The sequence below is a fragment of the Myripristis murdjan genome, chromosome 1, assembly GCF_902150065.1.
Source record: "Myripristis murdjan chromosome 1, fMyrMur1.1, whole genome shotgun sequence".
Classification (NCBI taxonomy): Eukaryota; Metazoa; Chordata; class Actinopteri; order Holocentriformes; family Holocentridae; genus Myripristis; species Myripristis murdjan.
In genome coordinates, this window is record NC_043980.1 from 27548866 (window position 1) to 27576139 (window position 27274).

General features: G+C 42.8%; 1 protein-coding gene across 1 annotated transcript; it reads right to left on the minus strand.

Moving 5' to 3' along the window:
• Positions 1–208: 208 nt before the first annotated feature.
• dchs2 (dachsous cadherin-related 2) lies at positions 209–27274 on the minus strand. Its single transcript, XM_030056110.1, is given in 22 exon segments — positions 209–3924; positions 5209–5350; positions 6045–6331; positions 6496–6626; positions 6856–7007; positions 7189–7400; positions 7744–7857; positions 7951–8811; positions 8916–9125; positions 10945–11079; positions 14318–14557; positions 15463–16312; positions 16537–16694; positions 16779–16878; positions 17367–17554; positions 17650–18687; positions 20493–20729; positions 21944–22175; positions 22299–22490; positions 25181–26506; positions 26508–26837; positions 27212–27274. Coding segments are annotated over 22 exon segments (9807 nt in total). The 3' UTR covers positions 209–1315.

Genomic DNA, 27274 nt, shown 5'->3' on the forward strand with positions numbered 1-27274 from the left:
TCCAAACTGAGGAGACAGCTCATCAGTATTAGGATTGTTCTAAAGCCAAGCCAAGCAGTGTAAAACTCAGGAAGAGTGCTTGATTGTTCAAGTCCGCATAAATGCTTCCCAAGCACCAATACTGCTGAGTGTTGTAGAGGGATAAGCAGCGTCGCTTAGTATACTGTAAAATGCTCAATCTGAGAAAAAAAAGGGACTTCACGGCAAACTTGTTTACACATTTATTAATTTTAAGACTCATTCAGTTTCTTGGAAATTGTACATACCATACAGTAAAGTGCTGTTTAATAACAAAGTGTCCATAGACTACAGTCAGCACACACAAAAAAGTCAAGAGATCAGTCCTTTTTTTATTAATGGGAAAATGTGCAACCCTGCCAAAGCTAGAAACCACAGGACTCTAGTCTGCAATATCCTCCACAGGCAAAACTTGGAGCTGTTTCATCAAAATCAGTTGTCATACTAACCTGTAGCAGAAAATATGCTTATTATCCTTGTAAAACCTGGAAAACCACATTATATCCACAAAATTGGTGTTAGTGAAGCAGCTTTAGGATTTATTTCTTGATCATATCATCATGAGATTCTTCACTTTTTTAAGCTTTGAAAGACTTTCTAATTTTCAAATCACGATTTGACTGTCCAAGATTGTAGGAATGAAATAAGTGACTTCTGTTTGACATGGGATTTTACTGGTATTTTAGTGGTATAATGCATGAAGGAATGGGATGAGAAGTAGCATAAAATTGGTCTTAAATGAAACCCCTGGTTTTTATGGTTCCAAGAAGATACAGTTAACCACAGAACAAGACTGCCTTTTGCTTTCATTATTAATGTTGACTCTGAAATATTTTCCATTGAAAGGCTACAACCCACTGCAATAACAAAGTGTTTCATTTTCTACACATACAAACATGTTTACAATAAAACATTCAATAATTAATTGCTGACTCAAACATCAAACATCTGCTCTTATTCCAAGTACTGCATTACAAGACAATAATGCAAGACTGAGTTCAGGCTGTTCCAAATGTTAGTTTTATTACAGAGGCAAGTTATGAAATGAACCCCATTCTAGGCCATTATAACTCTATTTTGTGCATGTACCTGACTTCAGCCCCATGAGTCTGTATTATGTGGTGTCCAGTGAATATAGCACGTGCCAGAGGACAATTTGGGTAAAAATATGTGTTTAACACAGAGATAGGCAAACACTGAGCTGAACAAATATTTTCAGAGTCAGAATGGAAGATTTTATTGAATGTCATGGATCACGCCAGTGTCAGAATATGTTCATGTCATAATCTTGTTCAGTCTATACCTGTATTTCTGCCTCCAAGAGGCTTGCAGTTAGGGGTCCTGCATCTAGCCTGATACCCCTGATTCCAGTCTCTGAGATTACTGGTGAGGCACTGGGTGTCCTGATGGTGAGAGAGGACAATGATGGGGAAAAACTAGGTGTCATAGCTGAAGGTGTGAGTCCTGTGTTCCTGGCTAAGGGAGAATAGGCGTATTTGGGGTAAGAAGGCCTCCTGCTCAGGGAGGGTATGCGCCCCGGAATCCACGGAGGCACACTCCTGATGCCAGGCTGAGCCACACCTGTTATCAGGGGTGGTGGGTGCATGAAATAGCTCACCTCAGCTGCTAAGTCCTCACGGCCACCTTGAAGCTCCTCCTCAGGCAGCATTCCAATATCGGTGAAGATGGAGGCCAGGGAGTGGAAGCGTGGCTCCCAGTCCAAAAGGTTGTCCCAGGCGTAACTACCCTGGAGCTGCTCCTCTGGACACACCAGTGAAGAGAGAGACCCTGAGGAGGCAAGTCCTTCAGAGAGGGGGATGTACCCTCTTAACCCCATGGTCTCTTCCAAGTCTCTCACCCCAGGAATTGCAGGAAGTAGACCCTCACCTCCTCCCTCCTCTTTGAAGTGGTGGAGGCTTTCAGCACTGGCCATTCCCGTGACTAGACATTTACTGATGGATGGTATGTGCTCCATCCCTCCATCAATAGAGTGGCAGGAGACACTGTCACCTGGAATGGCTGAGTCTGGGATCTGTGAGGTCTGTTTGCTGTGCATGGATCCAGTCCTTTTGTGGTAAGTGTAGTCATTAATCTGTTTGATCTCTTGGTCCTCTGCTGTCTCACCCTCCGCTGAACCACGACCACTTGAGTTTGAATGCCTGTATGGGTGGGATATATCCATCTTTGTGAGTACATGGTTGGGCCGTTTCAGCTCCTGCAAACAGACGGCAGTTTGCGATTGGCCACTTGATCTACCAAATGAGCCTGTGTCTTGGTTCAAGTTAGCAGCAATTGCTGCAGCCTTTTTGACAGCAGCTTCTTTGATCTTGCATCGGAGAACCAGGGTCACAAAAATGATGAGGAGGAGAAGGAACAACATTAGTGATACACACAGACTGAGCATGTGCACATTGAGTGGCACCCCAATGAGCGCTTCAGCCGAGGAAGAGATGTTGATGGACACCAAGCAGGTGGTTGTCCTGGAGTCCAGTCTGGGACTGCTTGCGGACACCATCAGCTCCACAATGTCCTGTCTTGCACGACTGCCTCTTGCTCGATAAACAGGTCCTGACACAAAGATGGCACCGATTGTTTTATTAATGGAGAAAAATGGTGAGGGGTTTACTAGAGAGTACTCCACCAGCCCATCCACTCCTCCATCATGGTCCATGGCCATCACAAAGCCAACTGTCTCTCCTGGCCTGACGTTCTCAGGCAGGAGGAAGTGGTACTTTTTCTGGGTGAAGACAGGACTAAACTCATCCACTCCCTTGATGGTAACCTGCACCTTCACCGTGGCCGCCTTGTCACCTTTGTCTCTGGCCTCAACTACAAAGCAATACTCACTCTCACGTTCATAATCAAAGGTCTGTCTGGTGTGAATGTCACCTGTCAGGGGATTGATGGCAAAGGCCTCCTTCCTGTCAGGACTGCCACTACCATAGTCCATGAAGCAGGAGGACAGAATGGAGTAGGTGAGCTGGCCATAGGGCCCAGAGTCATTATCAACAGCGTAGACAGAACAGGCAGGGGTAAATGCTGGGAGGTTCTCCAACACAGAACAGTTAACTGTAGGGAATATGAAGTAGGGCGTATTATCATTCTCATCCAGAACTGCTATAAAAACCACTGTAAAAGCCACCTTACGTTCCTCAGATGACTCTCCACCATCAGACGCCTGAATGGTAAGGGTATATTTCGAGTCTTCCTCATAGTCAAGCGAGTGATTGACCACTAAAATACCGGAGTGAGGGTCCAGCTTAAAGTGACCTTTGCTATTCCCTGAGATAATGTCATAACGCACCAGGCCATTGGCTCCCAGGTCAGGGTCCTGAGCACTGACCTGCAAAAGCCTGGTACCAGCCAAGCTATTTTCACTAACCTGACCATGGTACTCTGTGCTGACAAAAACAGGAGCGTTGTCATTGCAATCCATCACAGCCACCTTAATGACAGCGGAGCTGTTCAGTGGAGGTGTTCCTCGATCGGACACACTCACTGTTAGTGCATATGTCTCAGTGGTCTCACGATCTAAAGGGTTACACAGGACAAGTTTTCCAACACTCTTTTGCTGCTTTTCAGTGTGAACCTTTACTTCCAAACAGAACTGCCTGTCCTCATTTCCCTTGATAATGGTGTAGTCCAAATATGCATTCTCAGGACCCCAGTCTTGGTCCTCTGCAGAGACGGTCAGTAGAGTGGTGCCTGTGGGGGTGTCCTCTGAGACACTAAGTTTATAGGTGTCCTGCTGGAAGAGAGGTGCATGGTCATTAGCGTCCTGAATCAGCACATCTATGGAGGTGATTGTAGAGCGTACGGGATCTCCCCCATCTCTGGCCTCCACCAGTAGCTGGATCAGGTTGCTGTTTGTGATGACATTTAGAGGCTTGTTGGTGAAAACAGACCCTGCAAAACAAATATGTTTACAATAAATCACTTTCCTTGAATTGTTTTCAAATGCACTGTTTTCAAAGGATTGTTTTCTGTGAAATTGGTATGCTGTAAATCCATAAAAATATTGACTTTGAAATGTAAAAATAATTTAAAACACAGCTATGCCATAGGGATGTTTAACAATCTACAGTCAAACTATCTGTCTGTCTCAGCTGATTAGTAGGCCTAATCAGTGTAATATCTCAGCTTGGCTTTATTAACACTGAAGGCCTACAGCAGCAGCAGCAGCATTCGTTGTTCTGAAACACACAAGCACGGAAAAAAGGAGAAGCACCACAGAAAGCACCATATAAAATTTCAGGATTCTGAGAGCTTTACTCAACACTGATGCAAATTTCAGTTCCCATTAGTACCCTTCACCACAAAACAGAGCAAACACATTTTTCAGATATTAAATTTTAGGGTTCAAACCTGATAGAAGCCCATAAATTACTCTTGAGTGGAAAAGACATGCAGGCCAGTATTGCAAAGTGCTGGCATGTAAATCTTGACTCTGTTAAATTTATCTTCATTCATAGCTTTTGGGACTTTTTAAATGGGAGATAATCGGACAGGCCTGGCTCCTTAGCAGTACTTTATCTCAATGACCTCTAATTGCCTGTCTCTCCTGCTAAATCTCACTCCTCTCTCTCTCCCTATCCATAGTACTCATTTGCACATCCAAGTCTGCAAAAATATAAACAATGGAGAAACAGAGCGCTACTGGCAGAATGAATACTCCAAACAACCTTTGATACTGTATGCCGAGTTACTTAAAACCGGGCAAAATCTTTCAGTTGGCATGCACCCCTTCAGCCATGCCAGAAAAATGGATTTTAATGGAGGGAACTTGAGAGATGAATATGAAAATCAGGCTGCCAAAGACTCATAAAACATGAAACTTGTAAAGCATGCAGTAATAGCTTTAAAACATTTGACAGAATGAAGCATATGAAGTAGAGCACATTTTGTATCATTGTTGGGATTTCTTTCTTTCGTTTAGTGACTTTCCAAGATCTACAGATTAAGCCATGAATTTTAAGGGATTTTGTGCTTGGGTTCAGTTTATGTTGAGGAGAATGATCTCAGTCTACGTAAATTTCATATCAGTGAATTATTACTGCACACTCAGAGGAATGAAATGTATTGAAGGACAAGACTATTAATGAACAAAGTTGTTTGACACTTTGTTCGCCCTTTGTTGCCAATGTGAGCCATGCCAGCATGTCTTTTCTGTTTCTGCTGAGCTGTTCTTACCATTGTCTGGATGGATGTAAAATCCCTGTGCAGGAGATGAGAGCAGTCTGTAGGAGACCTCGCCATTAAGCCCAGAGTCTCTGTCAGTAGCAAATACTGACACAACCAGCGTGTTGGCTGACGTCAGCTCTGGCAGCTCCACCTGGAAGAGAGATCCAACAATCGTCATGTCTGTAGCAAGGGAATCAGCCAAATACAGTATGTACGGTAGTGAGTATAATGTTTATAGCAGGAACTAGCTGAGGATGTGCAAGTACTTAGCTTCCTGGTGAAAAATGGAGTGATGCAGTTGAGTAGGGGAGTAATGATTTTGTACTAAGCCCTAAAGCTGTAATTCTACTCCCTTGGCTCATTGCACTATGCTTGTGTGATGCTGAACCATGATTTTTCCCACTATAGTTCTTGCTGGTGATTTTTTTTTTTTTGAAAATTCTAGTGTGATGTGAAATCAATGTGAACACATTCGTAATGCAGAACATTCAATGCTCCTTTTGATTAATAACAGCATTATGCCGAGCTGACTTTTCTATCAGCCACATATAAAGGCATTCTGTTGCACAACCTTTACCGAACACTGACAAAAGTCCTATTCAGGGTTTTACGTTGCATTATTGGTATAAAAACAGAGTACTTGAGTTCTGAGTCAGTTCATTTTTTCCTTACAAAACCATGATACAACAAACTGTGGTCTCCAAGTTGTAAACCAAACCATGCAAAGGGGTGGTATAACAAACATTTATTTCAATTTTATGATCAAACTGGCAGTATATATGTGTACAACAAACTGACAAATTTGTGAAAAATATGTCATGTAATATCACAGAAGAGGTCTGTACCTGGTAGGAGACCTGGGTAAAGACTGGAGCATTGTCATTGACATCCAGCACTTGAACTGTAACGTCTCCTGTGGTCTGGTGGAGGGAGTCTGATGCCCAGACTCTCAGTTTGTGCTCTGTCTGCTCCTCATAGTCCAGGGCTTGTGTCAGGGTTACCACACCAGTGTAGCGGTCAATAGCAAAGCAGCCGTCAACGCTGCTGTTGTCTGCAAAGCTGTAAGTGATGGTTGAGCTGAGATCCACATCGTTTGCAGTCACCTGGGTGACCATGTACCCTGCTGGCAGATCTACAGCACAACATAACGCAGAAGATGTCATAAGATGTCAGTCACAGATATCAATCACATACTGCAGCAGGTAAATGGTTCATAACAGATGTATGTGTCAAGGTGTTCAGTTTCTAATGAGATTCTGTGTCCAAAAGCAGAGGCAGTGATGGAGTTGGTCTTACTCTCTGCTATAACCACAGGCTCCATGGGGGGGATGGCAGGGCTATTGTCATTGACGTCCACCACTTGGACTCTGATGGTGGTGGTGCCACTGAGGGGAGGGCTCCCCCTGTCTGTTGCTTGCAGAACCAGCCTGTAATATAAGTCGAGTAAAAGATGACGCAAAATGATGTGATGAGTATTATGGCTAGTGTACTGATGATGATGTTTATTCATAAAATGTAACCGCTTTTATTTGGAACTGATTTCCCATTTAAAGTAACTTCATAATAAGAACTATATTAATCTTGTTATTCTAACAGAATACCATACATTGCCATTAATGGTTAGATAATGCTCTTTAATGTGTGAAGTTAGCGCACTTGTATGAGGGAATGATCTCGCGGTCCAGTAAAACATTGGTAGCAAGGATCCCACGCACAGAGTCCAAGATGAATGCATTGTTATGGTTGCCAGACACAATGGAGTATCTGATCTGGCCATTCGCACCACTGTCAGCATCAGATGCAAACACCTGCAGTGAAAAAGAGAAGCAGTATCTTCTAGAGTCATCATCACACTTCCTATGACATTACAGAAACAATATTAATGATATTGACTGATCAGTTATTAGACTATGAAATATGATACAATATATGACATATATGCTTGGTTTTACTAATGTTATAGCGGACCTTTTTATTTATAGTGTGTACCTGCATGATGTAGGTGTTGTAAATTTGGCCCTCCCAGACAGATGTTCTGTAGCTGCTGTGTTCAAACACCGGAGCATTGTCATTGATGTCCAACAGGCTGATAAAGACCCTGCAGTGGGCTGTCTGCAGCCCGTTGTCAGCCAGCACCACCAACTGGATCTGACGGCTCGTCTCAAAGTCGAGAGAGTCATCTTTCTGCAACTTGATCTCACCTGAATGATGAGAGCAAACATGAAGAGGTGACAAAAGACTTAAAAAATTGTAAACAGAATCATTGCATACGTTACAAGAGTGCAAGTGACTGAGGTAGTGTGGTCCCACAAGTAATAAATAAAGTGCATGTTGGTCAAGGGTGTGAAGATCCGGAAAGCAGAGGTTGTTTTCTGGATAGTTTATGGAAAGTAAGGCGCTTTGAGCTCCCTAGCCAAATGACAAAGAATGAAAGAATGCAATCTACTAACAGCAAATTGAAATCCAGCAAAAATCTTTAACATCTTCAAATAAGCAAGAGGAAATACTGTATTTTTCAGTAAACTGAGGTCATAAGCTTCTTACCTGTGTAACGGTTGATGGTGAAAATTTGATTCTCATTGCCAGTGAATATGCTATATGTGATCCTCTGTCCATTGTTGGTTTGATCATTGGCTTCCACTTTTACAATCCATGTGCCTTAACAAAGACAAAATGAATATTGAATAGGAGCATAAAGTACCTCATCAAGCCAAGTATGAAAACAATCTGAATTCAAGTGGGAAGACATACCGGCTGTGCTGTTTTCGCTGACAGTGGCGTTGTACACTTTACTTGTGAACTGAAGCTGTTCCTGCTCTCTCTTTACATGGACAAAAACCAGGCAAGTAGAAGTTAGAGCCGGTCTTCCTCGGTCTGCCACTAGGACCTGCAGCTTCCTCCCAGAGAACCCTGCTCTCAGCGGCCTTCTGAGTGAAATCTCTCCTGACCTACGATTGAGGTCCAGAACATTGTCTTCCTTGGTCAAGCTAAACTGTACAGTCCCGTTCTCACCCCGGTCTCTGTCTGTTGCCGTTACTTTGGTAACTACCTGCCTTGGCGGAGTCCTAATAGAAACCCATGCGTTGATGGGACTCTGGCCACAGACTGGCACATTGTCGTTCACATCCTCCACCTGTATGGTCACCAGTGCCACAGAGCTCTGTGGGCCCCTGGTGCACCCGTCAGTTGCCACAGCTCTGAGGGTGTACTGGGCCTTGCTCTCCCTGTCCAGAGGTCTGGTGGTGTGGATCACTCCAGTGGACGCCTCAATTGAGAAGGCCCCTTGACTGCTGTCTTCTGCCAACGAGTAGGTCACTTCCCCATTGGGTCCCTCATCAGCGTCCCGGGCGGTAAGACGCAGGACTTCAGTTCCTGCAGGCAGGCCCTCGGTGATGGTGGCACTGTAGTTATTATGGGTGAAGACGGGGACATTGTCATTCTCATCCAGCAGTACCAGTTGAAGCTGGGTGGAGGAGCTGAGGGGGGTGGGGCCACAGTCACGGCCCTGTATGGTGAGTGTATAGTTCTGTCTTTCCTCCCGGTCCAGGAGCTGTGTGGTGCTGACAACACCTGTATGAGCATTGATGACGAAGCGACCACCATAGTCCTCACCTAAAGGCAAAGTGAAATGTTTATTATGTCAACCTGTGATGATACAAAACATAGAAAATAAAATGCATAGCCTGATATGGAGACGACTGTTCTGGGTTCCTCACCTTGTATGGAGTAACGTATGGTTCCATTCTCTCCGTGGTCTGGGTCGGAGGCCTGAGCAGTGTGGATGAGCCCGGGCGGCAGGTTTTCTGGCAGGCTGATCTGGAAGGACGACTGCATGAACTCTGGAGGGTTGTCGTTGTCATCCAGCACGGAGCACAGCACCGTGGTCGTGCCAGAGAGAGGCTGTGTGCCGCCATCACGACCTTGGACTGAGGAAGGGAATGGACAGGGATAATGAAGGAAAACTAAAGCAAGGCAATTTGGGTTAAACATGCTGGCTTCAGACATTAATATAAGGAGATGAAATTTATGATGTTGATTTATTCTAATAGTAGCAAAAACATAACCGCTGCCACTTCAAACAAGAGCCCCAATGATCTACAGTTTTCATTTGAGTTAGGCTCGATTCCATATAAATTCTCCACCTATAGATGGTGGGCCATTAAGTTATCCATCAAAAGCAGCTGGAATAGGAAAAAAACATTAAATATGCTTACTGGAAAGCAGCTCATGAGGTCTATAATCTGTTGCAAAGTCTATACAGCATTCCTTCAACAATTACATATTTAATGAAAATCTCATATGTGTTACATGAGCAGTGTGTGGAAAATCACTTATGCTAAAACAAATTATCTTTTGATCCACTTCAACCAGCGTTACATCAGTGCCGTTGTGGTTGGTATTCTCAGTCCCTAAACAGAGCAATGAACCAATATTTTTTTTTTTCTCAAAAGCTAGCTCCATGTATGCTGGATTTGTTTTTATTAGCAGTACAGACCAAAGACTCTGGGAAAAACACAAAAACAACTAACCAACTAACTCTATGTCAACTATATTACAATGGTATTTAATACTTGCTTATATGAACATGGTATTTTCATTCCCAAATATATCTGCAGCCGGTGAAACTTGTCCACACATATTTTCATATTTCACAATAACCCCCTGTGTGATTCTGGCTCAACCTCAAGACGCCTTGCCTTTCCTGTCATTATATTTATTTATACTTAATTGCTCGTTATACTCCCGACTGTGCAAATATTATATAGTTTATCATTAAACATTGCCGAATACTTTTCAATGTACTTATATATATACCCATGAGAGAGGAAAAAAATAAACATTTGAAAAGACCCATAAGGTGCAGCAGCACACTCAATAAAAGCGAGTTATAACTCACCCCCTTAAATGTCTACTGTTTCCTTAACATAAATCAATCTGCTGAATAATTTTACTTTCATACACACGGTAAACTCAGAATCCTTCATGAATTTGGCCGTGAAGCAAGAGGAAAGAAATTAGAAACAGTGGGAAAACTACGTGTTTGAGAGAGGGTGAAGATGATATTTTCTGGATATTTTAGATATATTTTCTTGCTACTTCACTACGCATTTTCATTTGGCTTTATTTTGATAGCTTTAGATGTTTTAGAACCTTGAGCTGCAAAAGATATGCCAATCCAAGCACTGACTGACATTTGCAGCTGAACAAAAACATTTTGCAAACTGCAGAACAACAGACTTTTAAAAAATGGGTCCAAAGTTGTGCTTGTATCCTTCATATGAGACCCTTACCAAGCCCATAATATGAATTTCTATAATGATGCAGTAAAGCTGTTTCTCTGGCCTATTCAAACTGATCTGTTGCTGTCGGGTTATAAACTTGTATCTCAAAAACATCTTCTAAAACATCAAAGCTAAGAAAAGCTAAGACTTTTTTTTATTTATCTGATGGGGTTTTGAAAAGCTGTTACACAGCCAAGGGTCACATAATTCTATCAACCCATGTGATCCCTCAAGTGATACCAAACCATGAAAATCACCTTACTGCCGTTATGAGGTTTTTACAAGACAAAAGCAATATATTCCAAATGTACATTTTATCAAATGAATGTTAACAGCTACTTATTACTGCACTACTGCTGTGTCTTGGGTGTAACAGAGCCTAATAGGTCTTAGGTCGTGTGTGTGTGTGTGTGTGTGTGTGTGTGTGTGTGTGTGTGTGTGTGTGTGTGTGTGTGTGCTTTACCTCTGAGTGTGAAATGTTGGTGCTGCTCTCTGTCCAGGCTGGAGGTGGTGGTGATAACACCGGTGTAACGGTCGATGCTGAAGAGCTCGTAGCCCGGACCAGGCAGCAGACTGTACCACACCACTGCATTCTCACCTGTAGGACGGGCAGGAAAAGTTTTAATATGCTCCAGAGGCCAGAGTATAAATCCTCATTTTAAAGAATAAAAAAACGGGAATTAAACTGTTACACAGTGAATGAAAAATGAAACTGATCAGAAGTTATCAGAGTAATTATTGTGGATATGAAAATGCCAATTCACACAGTCTTTATAATGATATTGTTTGTACATAAAAACAATCTTCTTGGTAAGCTGTGTCTTAAAAAAAAAAAAAAAAATAGCGCAGACTTGTGCTGCCTTACTCTCCAGAAAACATGCTCATGCTCTCCATCAAAGCTAATAAAACTGTGTTTTGTGCAATATAAATGATGATGCTAAAATAATTTGACATCGCTGCTTTTAATCTAAGCTTTAAACTACATTAATAAAAATCCCCGTCCCAAGTTTCAGTTTAGCACCTCATTAGCTCGGGTCCATGTTTACAGCCCCTTTCATTTCCAAAAGGCCTTATCTGATTTCCAAATTGAAAACAGGACCGCCGGTATAAATCACTCCATATAATCTGTTGCTTTTAAAAAATGACAGGGGGGAAGGGCCTTGGCTGACCTTTATTTGAGCCCTGTTCTGTAATATTATTGAAAGTCGGGGTCTGAGCCCCGCTGTTGTCTAGTCTGGCCCATTTACGCAGCATTTTTGTTGACCCTGTGAGTCTACAAACACACACCCACTGCTGGCTACATGGCTCTGTATAGTCATGCCACTGGCAAGCACTTGTAAAGTGACAGAAGCTACACTAAAGATGTATAGACTTAGATAAGTGGTTCTCAAGGACTCCCAAAGTGGTACACATCAGGCTGCAGGCCCATATTTGATAAAATGTAGTCCCAGGCATCCCCATCTGATAAGATTTAGTTATTCCATAACTGTCTATACTGTAGATTGGCAGATTAACAGTGAAGAGTGGGAAACCTATCAAGAGAATAGTCATTCTGATACATTCTGTATTGGGCTAACTTCTAGTCAATAAAATAATAGTGAAACTTAAATATTCCCCATTTTTCTGGGGACCCCTTTTGCCCCCTCAGTGACCTCTGGTGGTCCCTGGACCTCAGGCTGAGAGCCACTGCATTGGAGTATATGCTTGTCACACAGACAAGCAACCGTCGGTGGTGAAGCTAACCATTAAAAAACAGCTGTTACAAAACTATGCATGTGATTAAAGTCAGCTCACTTTCACAAGATCCCTACAGAAATTGTAAGAGAAAAGTGAAACTGTCAAGCCCGGTCAAGAGGGGCACAGCTGCAGTGGCCAATGAGCAGTGGTGCATTTCTCAGGGATATGGGACAGTGAGGGGTGACGGTGTTTGACGGGGAGAAAAAAGGATGAGAGGTCATGCCAAAAAGGGAACCAATATAGTATTGAAATAGTATTGAAACACTAATTATTAGAATCTTCTGGATATGCATACACAGTTTTCTGTGTCACAATAAAGTCAGGTTAACAAGCAAAGTCAACATAATCTTGGATGTAATATGTTAGATTTAACAGGAAGAAGCTGCAACAAGACCAAGCTCTAATGGAGAGGAGTTTTTATTAGGATGTGTAAGAGTATACACCAGGAAAATCTGATGTGTTGGTAAAATCTCGCAATGAAAGTCTTATAATAAAATTTTATTTGCTCTAGATTTACATGATCTACAGTTTGCTCATGACCCCAAGGAGAGCATAGTTATTCTAAAGTAAAAATCACTCCATAGTTCTGAACATTCATTCAACAAATGCTAGTTTATAAGTTAAATGTAGAATGGACAAAGAAAAATATAAGGGTAGCTGTCACATCCATTGATACTGTGAATCTGAAATGACCGACTCCAGCACATGGAAAGTGGATACACAGACAAGCACAGGCACAAACAATTGCCATCTTTAGGGAGTGTTGGTGAAAAAGCACAAATGATAATCAAATAAGACTGGTGGGAGAGCAGGCCGAGCATGCCACAGGTTCCAGACGAGGCGATGTGAGGAGACAGATGAAAACACGGGCCTATTAGCACAGATGGTTTGGATTATGGAAATCATCACAAGAGAGGACCTTTCAAATCTCCCAGAGGAGCCGTGTGCTTGCTGTTCTTGGACAATTCTCACCCCCAAGAATGTTAGTTCACATTGAACCCCCTCCTGTATAGATCCTCCTACCACATGCCCTTCACCTCCCTGTGCCAATACTATTTAAAAAGGACTCATACTGTCAACATGCAGGGAAGAAATGGGATTTAGGAGGCTCTGTGCACAACGTGTTAAAATAAACAGGGCCGATGTGTAGATCTGAGAATGTGATTAGGGCTCAGATGAATGTAATTTGGTGTGATGTACAGTTAAACTAGCATATGAAAAAGCAACAGATGGTACAACACACAGGGTGGTTGGTTTCAATCAAGCTGCTAATGGAGTGTAACAAAACAGGGTGTTGAGGCCGACATGAGCTGTTGCTGTGTTGCGTTGTGTTATCATTATGTGTTATTAATGATGAACATAAATTTTCTCTTTTTACTCTTAGAAGCCCTGTTATCGTTCTTAGACATATGATTGGTTATGTGCTTCTGAATAGAAAAAACAATAATTTTACTTGTTATTTCTATTGTCTTTTTTAATCTCTTTGTTAAATGTTTTTTTTTTTTTTTTTTTTTTTTAAATCTATTTATTTTGTTTCTGTCTTTAATTTCACTTCTGTACTGTTTTGAGAGCCACCTTGATTTGTATTTTATGTATAAAAGTGTGCCATATAAATAAAGATGCCTTTATTCATAAATTCCTGTGAAGCAAACACGCCTTGCCCTTTGGTTGTTTTTTGTTTTGTTTATAATGTCCCCCTCCCTCCCCTTGTCATTTGGCTTTATGTTGATAGGCATAAAGCACCTAACAGGCTAATGCTGCCACCTAGGTATTGCATATGCATACTGTCACCAAGTCCAGCTACTTCTACTTCCTCAAGGAGGAACACGTTTCATCTCATAGCTGCCAAATTTAACATAGCTAAAAATTTTAGAGAAGAACTTGGCTCATTACATTATTTGCTCATCAAAAAACTCAGCTTGTTCAACAGATATACCAGCTATGCAAAATGTTTAGAAATCCACCATTTTGATTTAAACACTATCCTGGTGTGAATAACTACTACTATTGTGAATTACTATTACTACTACTATACATGACGTGGGCAACTTAAACATGGTTAACTAGAGATATCGAAGCCTGCAAAACAGTTACTATACCTGAATCCTTGTCTGTGGCAGAGACCCTAACCACTGGTTCTCCAGGACCTCTGTTCTCCGCCACACTGGCATTGTAGATGTGATGCTGGAAGACAGGAGGCTGGTCATTCACATCCCTGACTTCCACTGTCAGGGTCTGCGTGGAGGAGAGGCAGGGCTGGCCCTGATCTGCTGCTTGGATGGTGAGGCGGTGGGAACGTTGGGCCTCGTAGTCCAGAGGGGCGGCGAGATACAGGAGTCCTACAGAGAATGGAAAAGAATTACAAAAAGTGGCCAGAAGGGGGAATAATTTCCCATTATTGCCAGCAGAAATGGCCTGAAACTATCAGAAGTAATATACAGTAAACTGGAAACCTTGGTTCAGCAGCTACTCAGTATGTTATGCTCCTCAGACTTTGACGATGAACTGACTGGCTCCAAACAACAAGCTGCTCCTATATGGATTTTTCATTACCCTCCTCATCCTTGTCACCCAGCTGGAGACTGAGGAATTGTAAATAACCATTTCTCTATTTGTCACATGTTACACAACCGTTTTGCTTCATCTGATAGTTTGTAGTAGAAGGGGGCAGGGGAATGGGCAACATGGGTCCCAGGTCAGACTCAAACATAGACTATCCCACACAATCCATGCCTTAGTCAGCTGAGCCACCAGGACGCTCCATTAGCTGTTCATGTGAAAGCAATTTGATGTGGTCTGACAAAACTCCAAAAACCACTGCTATTTTTATTAGTTATGTCCTCTTTTACTACATGACCCAGCAAACCGAGAGTTAAATTCTTTCTAGCCCATGAGAATACTATTAGCATAATAAGAGATGATGTTGTATCTTTATTTCTATCTATAACTTATCTGCTGCAGCAATGAACCCCTTTTGACTGTGGTTTCAGTAATGGAGATCAGAATCTTAAAACATCTCCTTAAGTTGATGCAAGAAGTGAATTACATGATTGTCTGACATGTGGTTTGCAAAGTCCTGTCAGATCCCCTGCTACTTGCTATGTGAAATGAGTGAATCTTTTCTTTTGCAATACTGGATATGCTTGTAACAGCTTCTAACTTTTGTTCTATCTGCAACATTTGTGAAATATCAACAATATTAATCTCATCATAATTCATTGATCATGTGCTCTACAAAGCATACCTGTTTTCTCCTCCAGTGTGAAGAATCCCTTCTTGTTACCAGCAACAACGATATAGGAGACCAAGCCGTTTTCACTCAGATCTCCATCTGTAGCCACAACATGATGCAGCAGACTCCCCACCTCTGTATCCTCCAGCACCTGAACTGTGTGCGATGATGTAAACACTGGGCGATTATCGTTCACATCCAGCAGGAAGACCTGAGCTGTCACAGATGTCTGTCTCTGGTCGACCTTCCTCTTCGCCTGGTCAGTGGCAGTTACAGTGAAGGCAAAGCTCGGGGTGGTCTCACGGTCCAAAGGTGCTGCCACGGTCAGGTTGCCTGTGTGAGGGTCGATCTCAAAGGGGAAGCGTGGCAATGACTCGGAGTGTCCCAAGTCAGGGTCAAAGGTCAAGGAATAGCGGAGGGCACTGTTAGACCAGCTTCCGTCAGCATCCTTGGCATGGAAGGCAAACGCCAGCGAACCGACAGGTGCGTCCTCCCTGAGACCAAAAGTGACCAGTTTCTCAGGGAACCAGGGGGTGTGGTCGTTTACATCGTCCACTATCACACTAACAAATACAGACATGTTCATTTTGGGAGCGAGTCCTGCATCTTCAGCACGTACCACCAGGAAGTACTGCATGGCAGACTCATAGTCCAGCGGCTGGTTGATATATATGTCGCCAGAAGAGGTGTCAATGCCGAAGTGAACCCCGCCATCACCTTCAGCGATAGAATACTGGAATTTCTCTGTGTCTGAAATGCGGGCAGAGCCAATAACAGTTGCGGGCTCAATGTCCTCTCTCACCGAAAAGCGTCTTACAATTGGTTGCTCAAAGTCGCCAAAGTGAGCTTCGACTCCAAGAACCTGGAGATTACATAATCATACAAAATCATTCAAGAGTTTTAAAGACTCAAAACTGAAATGGAGTATATTTTCATATGCCAGAAATCTGAATAAAACGAGCACCATAAATCGATGGCCACTATTGAATACACAGACTACTTATCAAAAACTGTCATTCAAGATGAGCTAAATATTCAGTTTTAACTCATCACTCATAGGAATCAAAGTATGTAGTAGGTTTGTACCTGTATATGAATGACTGCAGTCTCCTCCAGAGGTGAGGGTCCGTTGTCTTTAGCAGTCACTTTCAGAGTGTAGTGTGTTTCAGTCTTGTGGGAGAAAAGTGCCGTGGTTCTGATGTCTCCACTCTGAGCATCAATCTCAAAGTCTCCAAGGCCGTCATCTTCAAGACCAAATGAAAGAAATACAGGGAGCTTATGCCACACAAACTCAGAGGCTCATCACAAACACAAGATTCACTACTGACCTGTGGTCAAGGAGAAGGTAACGGTTCCATTTTCTCCTGCATCTAAGTCTTTTGCAAACACATTTGCCACCAAGGATCCAGCCTGTAGGCCAGCCCACATCTGCAACAAATAAATAAGCATGAGCACTGGAGCAAGAAACAAGTCCACTGTAACATAAACACATTTCACACAAGTACAAGTACACCAGTGCTATCTTGTGTGTTTCTTGCCTTTTCACAGCTCAGTGCTCGTGGTACATTTTCTATCTGCGGCTAACACCACAGAAACCCACAAAAATCAGCTCATCAGTTTACTCTTTTAGATGCCACTTCTCTATGAAAAGTTTTATCATCATGCCTTAAACTGTCTAAAGCGAGGGAAGAGAAGCCAGTAACATAGAATAGACTACACTAGACTAGACTAGAACCTGATAATCCCAGGTTTAAGCCCTATATTCTTAGCTCTATTTGCTTTTGTCTACATTTCTGTGATTTCTCTGTAAATTCTCCCACCTTGTAACATTCTCATTAGAATCATAATGTCTACTCACACGTATATTCATGCCGTAAAGTGAAAAAAACCTCAAAAAAACAACAACTCTTGTCTACCTGAACACTGAGCTCCTTGGTGGCAGGCAGGTGGATGAACTGTGGAGGGTTGTCGTTGATGTCAGTGACCAGGATGTGAACAGTGGTGGTGGCATTGAGGCGTGGGTGGCCCTGGTCTGTCACCATCACCTTCAGAGTGTACTGGCTGTGCTGCTCCCGGTCCAGTGCCACCCAGTTGATTATCTCTCCTGGATGGGTGCAGTGAAGACAGTGACAGGTACAGATGCTGCACAGATGAACGCAATATCTTACCACTCTGGTGTAACCACTGCGAGTGTTTTACCTGTTTTGGCGTTGATGCGGAAGTGCTTCCCATCTGAGAGCAGGATGTAGGACAGCTGAGCATTTTTCCCAGAGTCCTTGTCCACAGCCTTGACTGTTCCCACCAGACCTTGAGGCGCTGGCCCCTCTGACACTGTGAAGTAGTAGACCTGACTGCTGAACACTGGGGCATTGTCATTGGCATCCAGCACCAGCACTGTTACAGTGGCTGTAGCTGTGGTGTTGGTTGGCGTAGCGTCGCTGGCTGTGGCGTGCACTCTGAAACGAAACATGGGCTCCGACTCATAGTCCAGGCTGCGGGAAAGATACAACCATCCACTCTGTGGGTGAACCCGAAAGGGAGGCAGAGGGAACCCTCCTTCTGGCTCCAAGGAGTATGTGAGGCCTGAGTTAGATAAGTGAGTTCCCCGACTACGGTGCGCCCTCACCTGGATGACCCGTGCATCTTTTCGGTATCCCTCTCCTATCTCCACCTGGTAGACTAAGGTTTCGAATGCCAGGCTCTCCTCAGTAGTAGTGTGGTCTATGTTGACGGTGAGGGTCAAGGAGGAGCTAAGGGATGGTTCCCCTTCATCTTTGGCCTCAACTTCAAGGATGTACTTCTGCTGAGCATCGTAGTGTAAACTTTGATTTAATGTTACAGTTCCAAGGATGTGGTCAACAACAAAAACACCATTGCTGCCACTTTCCCCTGGCATTAGGTAGTAGTGCACCCTCCCATTGGCACCGCTGTCTGAGTCATGTGCATGGGCTATGAACAGCACTGTCCCCGGGAGTGTGTTCTGGGACACTGTGACCGTGTCACTGACTTTGGGGAAGACAGGGGCATTGTCGTTAATATCGACAATGGTGATGTTGACTTGGGTGGTGCTGTAAACAGGAGAGGTGCCAGTGTAGGACTGGAGAACGAGCAGAGCGTAGGGCTGGGATTCATGGTCCAGTGGCTGGCTGCTGGTGATCAGGCCAGACTCAGGGTGAACTGAGAACAAGCCGTGGGGGTCTCCAGAAGAGATGCGATAGGAGACAGGCTCCACAGAGTCTGAAAAGACAAATAAATTCTAGTCAGAGATAGTGCAAATATTTGGGCAGCATGTCAGTCTAATTAATTTTAGGGTCAAGTCGTGAACCTAAAATTAACGATTCTCACTAAGGGGACTTTATGGGGACCTTTTGTTGCCATAAGGGAGATGAGTCCCCAGAACACAACTTTGTAACAGATTTACATCCCCACAACATTAGTAATACCTGGTACACGCACACTCACACACATACATGGGTAGCATTAAGTAATTACTCGGCAAGTCAGAGGATCCTTTAATCCTCTTCAAGTGTTTTTGCATTTAAACTGTGACTGCAAACTACTGTAAGAAGCAGGGAACAGTTAAGCTCCACAGGAATTAAGGCTACTCAACACAACACCCATGTTTCCTGGTTTAGGTTGAAGTGTTAATCTGTTAATTGGTTAGACATCCTTGAATGATAGCCGATTGCCACTGAATGATTTGGCTGCTGAAGGGACTGAGTGGAGTAGGTGACGATACACCGAGTGGCCTGTCAGGGATAATCTGAGAAAACTGGGGAACCGCTCCACAGAGTGGACATTCCATTCTAGGGGAGCTAAAATACTATACAACACAGAATGCAAGCTAATGTATTTCATTTGCTCCTTTTCAAAATTCAATTAGCACTCCTGATGTTGATTTTTTCCGGTTAATGTTAAACAAGTTTGATCAACCTTAAGAATGAGAGCTAATGCAATCTCAATCAAACAAGATAGCACAAAACAAATAAAACAGATCCTAGCACTCTTTTTGACATGAATAGAAGCTACTAATGACATTAATTAAGGTTATATTACAGTCTAACAGAGCCAGGGTCCTGGTATTGTGCATGCTGGTTCACTGTAAAGAGTCTGATAAACCTAAATGGAAGAGAACCTTGAAAAAGTAATTTGCAGCACCTCTATTTACCTGCTATTTCATGTCAGAATGGCTGCTGTGAAAAAAAGATCTATTATAATAACAATATTTCAATATTTCTTATTCCAGGTGTCTGCTATCTTTGTCACGCTAAATATACTGATTTGATAAGGGTTAGCTGTTTAACCCTTTGTCATCTGTTCATTTGATAAGACAGATTGGAGACTTCTACTTCTAATGAGATTACTAATTTTTTACTACTTTCCTCTTTATTTTTACAGTGAGATCCAGCAGGACTGAGTCGCTGTTACAAAGTTCACTTAATTCTTTTTGTCACAATCATTCATCAGATGAGCCCTCCTTCACTCCTGCCTTAATGAAAATCAACTGTTGGAGAAAGTTGTTTTTGAAAGAAATTAATTACTTTGTTTCTTCAACTGACCTAAAAAAGAAAACAGGTATATTACGAAGTTTACTAAAAGTACAAATTGCAGCACTTTTGTGTTATCCACTTCACAAACACGCCATGGTCATATGGCTTCTGCTGTCAAGTATGTTGTCAGTCACTGATTTAAAATGCACTCTTGACTGCTTCTCTGTTCTTACAACTATAAATCTATTTCTTTTTTTCAAGCATATTTAGGATGTACACCATTTAAAAATAGCAATAGAAGACTGAAAATGTAAGAAAATATGTAAGAAAAATTAATGCCATTTTAAAGTAAGAGGTAAAGTAATGCCATTTTAATAAAAAATAAAAAAAAGACAAATTCTGAATGAAGAACTGAAAAACGAATCTGTTAAGTTTATTTTTTTACCATCAAAACGTACTCTAAATGCTTCTAAATGCAATAATGGTAACAGCTTTCTCATCAACCCCCAAATATTGGTAAAATATGGGCACATGAACAGTGGCTCCACTCACTGGCTGGGTTGATGGCCTCCACTGTGCCCACTGAGGTTCCAGGCTGAGCGTCCTCAGACACGGTAAAGGTGTAGCGTGACCTCTGGAACACAGCTGGGGCCTGGGCGCTGCGCACGACGTTGACGGTGACCTCTGCAGGCCTGGCTGAGGTCAGGCCCTCACTGTCCCGGGCTGTAATGGAGAGCTTCACACTGGCAGTGCCCAGGTGGGTCAGTGTCGAGGTTAGGTAAAGCACCCCTACAAGGACAGAAATAGAGGCAACATTTAGCTTTACTGTCAAGGCTTTCTTAGCAAAATAATATGATCTATCCAATGTATATGTATTTTGTGATCTTGGTAAAGTCCTTCGAATGAATTGATGATTGATTTTGTTCAAACTTAACCATTGCTACTTATGATTATCATGGTATAGTTATTATTATTACTCTATACCAATGAACACCTTGCTCACAGCTCTGGTACACAGTCTGTGTAAAGATACATGGCTCAGACACTAACTAATTTTGGCCGCCTAAGTTTCCCTTGTAGGCCCATGGAGGGAAGGGTCACTTAATAAGGAAGCCCCTGGAGCAAGGTACAGATGGGGAATAAAATCTATGGCTGATATTTAGTTGATCAAAACCACAATGTGCTGGTAGTACATCTTCAAAAGACACATTTTTAGAAAGGGCTGTTGTACTCCTATAGAATGTATTTTATTGACTATTTGGTGTTATAGCCAATGGGCATTTTGATGGGGATATAAGGCAGGCTATAGGGGATATAAGGCAGGTAGCCCTACTGTGAAGTGACACCAGCAATCATATCACAAAGGCTTACATGAAGTAAGTCGTTGTTTGTCCCAGAATTAGCAGGACTTCACGTCTCACAGGACACATGGTAGTTAAGACTGGTGTTTGGTTGTAAGTGTCATGTCTCGCTGTGTAAGTCACTGAATCCAAGCTTCATTTAGATGCAGTTCATTGACTTTACACCTATGAAAACATATTCTCCATGTGATCACTCCTAAAATGTTGCATAATCAATGATTCACTTACTTCTGTATTTTTAAATACTACAGTCCTCTGTTAATACTGTGTGTAGTACAAGCAGCTGATTTGATTACAGGGGCTTTGTCACCTGTTCAGCCCAATTACTGCTGTCCAAACAGTAGGCTTAGGTGTGATACAGACAGCTACAGAGAATGACTTTCTAAAATATTACCCTCACAGTATGTATTTATTAACTGTATTATGTGATCTTTTTCTTTTGGTGAGGCTTAGATTCATTCATTTATATATCTAAATGAATGTCCTGTCCAGGATTTTCATTTTCTTGAAAGATACTCATTCTCTGAGCACATCACTAACTGTGGAGGCCACAATGGAGGTCACTGAACATTATGTGTCTCACTTGCTGTATTATACAGAAAAAATATTAAACAAAACTGAGAGAAACTTTGGCTTGCCTACCTGTGTTTTTCTCCAGTGCAAACAACGTGGACAGGTCGCCAGGAAGGAGCTCGTAGGTGACCTGTCCGAACCTGCCTGAATCCTGGTCAGTGGCGATGACATTGAGGATCTCCGTGCCGGGTTGTGCATGGCTGCTGATGCTGGTGGCGTACTGCTCAGGGTTGAACACTGGAGCATTATCGTTGAGGTCCTCCACCTCAATGTGCACGTAGGTTTGCACACTCAGCCCTCCCTGATGATTGAGAATGGAGCAGGTCATACATTTTTGCCATGCTCAAATTGTTGAAGCTTTAGAATCAAACTATAAAACTGAAAAGCCCCCTTATACAGCATATCAAAATAAAAGCCCCCTCACTGGATCTTCAGCTTTCACTAGAACGTCGTGGGTTGTGTGTCCTGTGTCTCTGTCAATATCCTCAGAGACACACAGCTCTCCGGTCTGTGGGTCGATTTGGAAGAGCAGGTGTTTGTCTGGCTTGTCGAAACCGTCAGACAGAGAGTAGCGCAGGGTACCAAACTCGGGGCTGTCTGCATCTGTGGCAACAACCTGAAAAATAAAGAAATATCTGTCTTTTTTTCTCATAAAGATTTCAGCGTAATAAAATGAAACACCAACCTTAAACATTGGGAAAACACTATGTGGGGCATGTAAAGTGTCTCAGTTTTACTAATAAAAGCTTGCCATCTGGTCACACAAACATCCTGACAGCACTAGAGGAAGACAGCGAGCCTCTTTAAGTGTGACACCCTGCTGTTGTCAGTTAAGGATAAGAATGACCCCACAGGCTGGGTGAAGGATAACGCTGATGATGAATGAAGATCATCTTGAAATCTTCATGAAAATGTCAGCAGTATAACTTGTGCTTGGTGGAGGAGGAGGTTGGATATTGTCTTTGCGACATTATGTGGACTGGATACTTTCTTCCAGAGTTCAAGCTGAGACAGAATTGTATTTATGAGCAGTTTGATCAAAAGATGGTAGTCAGAAATCACATTGCAGATACTCTATTTCCTCTATGAGGTGGTTGCTATCTGGTCATTAACTTATTAATAATGAACAACTATTAAAGGTTAGTGAGTTTTTTTTTTTTTTTTCAACTTGACGCCAAATCTGCAATTTGATTCAAAACTTTGACACAAAACTCATGCTTTAGCTTGTTTATTTCTTCCACTGATTATTTGCATTTAAGTAGCTGGTATTAACTGGGTGCAGTACATCAGGACAGTGGACAGCGGTAGCTAGAACTGAAAACATTGATGCTAATCCTGTAGGAGCAGAGCACAAAGGGGACTCTTGGTCCCCTGCACAGCTAGTTCTGGTTAACTATGAGGGATGTGGACAAAATAGCATATTATTTTGGTGTTACCTAATTATCATGAGAAAACACAAGTGTGAAATCCGAAACACTATCATCTTTCTTATTTTAGAGTCTCTCTTGAAACACAGGCCTGTATGCCACACACTGCTCAATCTCACTACTTTACTCTTTGATTGCATGTACTTGAAAATGAATTTCCAAAATAATTTGCATCATACATTTTACTTTCTTTCTTTTGCAATATCTTTCTTCAACCCTCAGTAACAGATCTCTTAAATACTGTAGCCAAAATACTAAAATGTACCATCTATTAACCCTATAAAGCCTGAACTATGAAAGAATTGGAAGAAAATTCCAATTTTTTGAAAATGAACCCTTTATTTAGTCCTATAACAAAATGTAAAAAAAATATGTTATTACATACGATTTTTCTGTTGTATCATATATGACAGTACTTGAAGTACCAATGGTATGGTCCAGGGTGAACAGGGGAAGTGTTCAAAGGTATACAACAGTATTTTGGTCAAGTACTGATTAAACTGAAAACAGAATGTGTTATTTGATATCGTGTATCATATATGATACAAATGGCTTTACAGGGTTAATAGTAATCTTCTGTTGAAATAATAGCTTTGTTGTGCCAAAGATGATCAACATAATAAAACCATAAAAAACCCACAGTTCAGGGTAAGACTATCATTGTGGTGGAAAACAAGAAACAGTCAAACGTCTCAGCGGCATCCCTTAAATCCTGCAGAACTGCTTTCATGTCTTTGAATACCTGTGACTGACTCCCAGTGTACTATCACTTTCCAGTCATAAAAGTGATATCATCTTGGACTTTATGAGCCCACATCAGAGGAAATTTTCAGAGCAAGGGGGTCAAGGTCTGCAACAGTAAGAACCAAACCTGCCTTTGAACCTCAGTTATATCTTAGATTACACTATGTGTCCATGTTTTCACAACCCGGTTTATGCTTTCTCATACAGGTTTATAACACACTGTAAAATCTCTCCTGTGCTGTGCGTTTAATATGCAAAATGACAATTCAAATTCTATATTTTAATGCAGAACTGAGCCCCTTTGGTCTCATAAACAACTAGTGTATTTTCATGGCATTAAAATATCTTATATGCAGTTGTAGTTGCTAGATTTCCCATGTTGCTGTTGTTTCCTTTACACATAGTAAAACAGAAAAATATCTCTCACTGGCATCAAAGTATCTTCCTGCCTCTGTGGCATCTATGTAGTTTCTATGGATCCTAAACTCTTCCAAATGGACTTTGCGTGCTTTTCTGATTCCCTTAATGTTTTACATGCAAATACAGCCTGATTGCAATTAGTCTGAATTCTTCATTTCTGACCTCATTACTACTGGCAGAGTTTATACACACCAGTGTCTCAGCAGCATATTGCCTCCAGTACTAACTGCATGGGAATGGTTGTTCAGGGCTTGAGCAATCAGATGCATTTGAATTGCGAACTGAACTGAATTGACCTGAGTGTGAAATGTTATTTCTGTTTAGAGATCAGGCTTTAGAGTTTAAGGCTTCTGTTGTAATGCGCTTCAGCCGGTGCCAGGCAAGGAAGGTGGTACCAGGCGTCACATCTGTCATATTAAAGACAGCACTGCTGAGCTGGAAAGGGTGTGTGTGTATATGTGGGTGTGAGTGTGTGTGTGCTATGAGCAGCCAGGGCCTTTAGGAAGAACACTGTTGGCTTTGTGCATAGGGAGAATGAAGGGCACTTTTGTCTTATGAGATGCCTACAAGACAGAGCAAGAGAGAGAAAGAGGTTGCACGTCCACAGTGGTAGATGTTTTGCACAGACGGCCCAAATATTTAGAACCTCACTAGTTGATATATTTGAGAGAATTCTTTGATTTTACACATTTGAGCATAAAGTATCCCTACATACTTGCAGAAAGCAGCTTCCAATCCTGGTGTGCTCTGGGATGGAAACACTGTACAGCTGTTGCTGGAACACAGGCTCGTTGTCGTTTACATCCTCAACCACCACAGTGACCGTAGCTGTGGACGACAGAGCCGGTTCCCCTCCATCCACTGCCACCACCAGAAACCACAGCTCTGCCTCTGTCTCCCTGTCCAGTGTGGCTGCTGTGATGACCAGGCCCGACTTCGGGTCAACACTAACCAGCTGGCTGCCCCGCTCAGACGTCAGGATGGAGTAGCTGATGTCTGAGTTGACACCATCATCTGCATCCCGAGCCTGCATCTGGATGAGGGAACTGCCCTGAGGAATGTCCTCAGCTACGGCGATGGTGTACACACTCTGTTCAAAGACCGGGGGACAGTCATTGGTGTCTGCAACCTTCACTAGAAAGACGTTCTCACTGCTCAAAGGTGGGCTCCCATAGTCAGACGCTCGGATCTTCAACTCATACAGATCCTTTTCCTCCCTGTCTAGTTCACTGTTGACACACAGGGCATAGAGGAAATCATCGGTCTGCTTCAGGGTGAATTTCCCATCACCATCCTCAAGAGTGACTGCAATCCTGCCCTCCTCAAAGTCAGGGTCCGACACTGAAATTCGGGCAACATACTCCCCAATACCTGCTGCCTCTGGCACCACTGCATCCCCTGTCTCACTGAGAAACAGAATATTGATGGTGGGGCTGTTGTCATTGATATTGAGCACCTTCACGCCTACAAAAGTGCTGCTGTACTCAGGCTGAGCACCATTGTCCCTCGCGTTGATGATTAACTCGTGAAAAGATTGAGTCTCGAAATCAAGTGGTTTATTGAGGTAGATCACCCCGGTGGTTTCATTGATGGAGAAAAACTCATTTGAGTCACTCTGGCGCCTGTTTATCTCGTAAGTGATCTGGCTGTTGCCACCTTGGTCCCGGTCTGTGGCGAGCACCTGACACACAACAGACATTACTGGGGCATCCTCAGAAACCAAGGCGTGATATTCTGTCTGGTTGAACACGGGTGGGTTGTCGTTTTCATCCAAGATGTGAATGTTCACCTGAAGCCGTCCTGTCCTGGCAGGGATCCCCCCATCGAATGCCTCAATCGTCAGGGAATAAGAGTCCCTTACCTCCCTGTCAAGTTTGTTTGTAAGGATTAGGTCAAGGTTGAAGGGGTTATCAGACATGTTGCGATATTCAATGCTGAATAATTCCCCCATCTCGCTTTCAGCAATCCTGTACCCTTGGGTTCCAAGCTCACCCTCATCCTGGTCTTTGGCACCTTCAAGCTGAAAGCGGGTCCCGGGGGGGGCTTAATTCTGAAATTTCTAAGTCAACCTTCTCAGATGAAAATACAGGAGAATGGTCATTCACATCCCTCACCACTATCTTCACCTTTATCATCTCACCTGTAAGGGTGGCTGCAACAAATTCATATTTATCTCTACTTTCTCTGTCCAAAATTTTGGCTGTAGAAATTATACCAGTGTCCGCATCTATTTCCAAATCCCTGAAAACATAGGAGTCTCTGCTCTCTGAGATGAAGAACCCGGTGCTTGGCCTGCTTAAAGCGGCTCCAATGTCTCCAACGATGGTTTTAGCAGGCAAACCCTCCTCGACAGAGAGCGTCAGGTTGTACACCTGTCCGAGCGCCGGCGCGCACAACGACACTACAAGTGTCTGAAGGAGAAAAGTTCTTACATTTTGGCGACCCATTCCTCCTTTACACATTGCGAGTTCTGAAGTCGAGGTGAACCTACATATTTCCGTGCCAGTCGCTCCTTACTCACCACCTCTCAAAAGAAAAGACAAGAAAACAAAACAAAACAAAACAAAGCGTAACTCCAGGTAAACGTGCAGCGTGCATTTTTACGCGCAGGAAGACGGTCAGTCGTCATTCTCCATCCAACATTATAATATCAACAGCTTGCCAGGTGACTTTGGACCGAGGAAACCCACAGAAATAGATTCCTAAAGTAAACCTCTTGGCCTCGTTCACACATTACTGCACTGACATGCCTTCTGGCTACGGTGCAGTCCGCTGTGCGCACTTGGCACACCTCCTCCTCGTAGGCCAT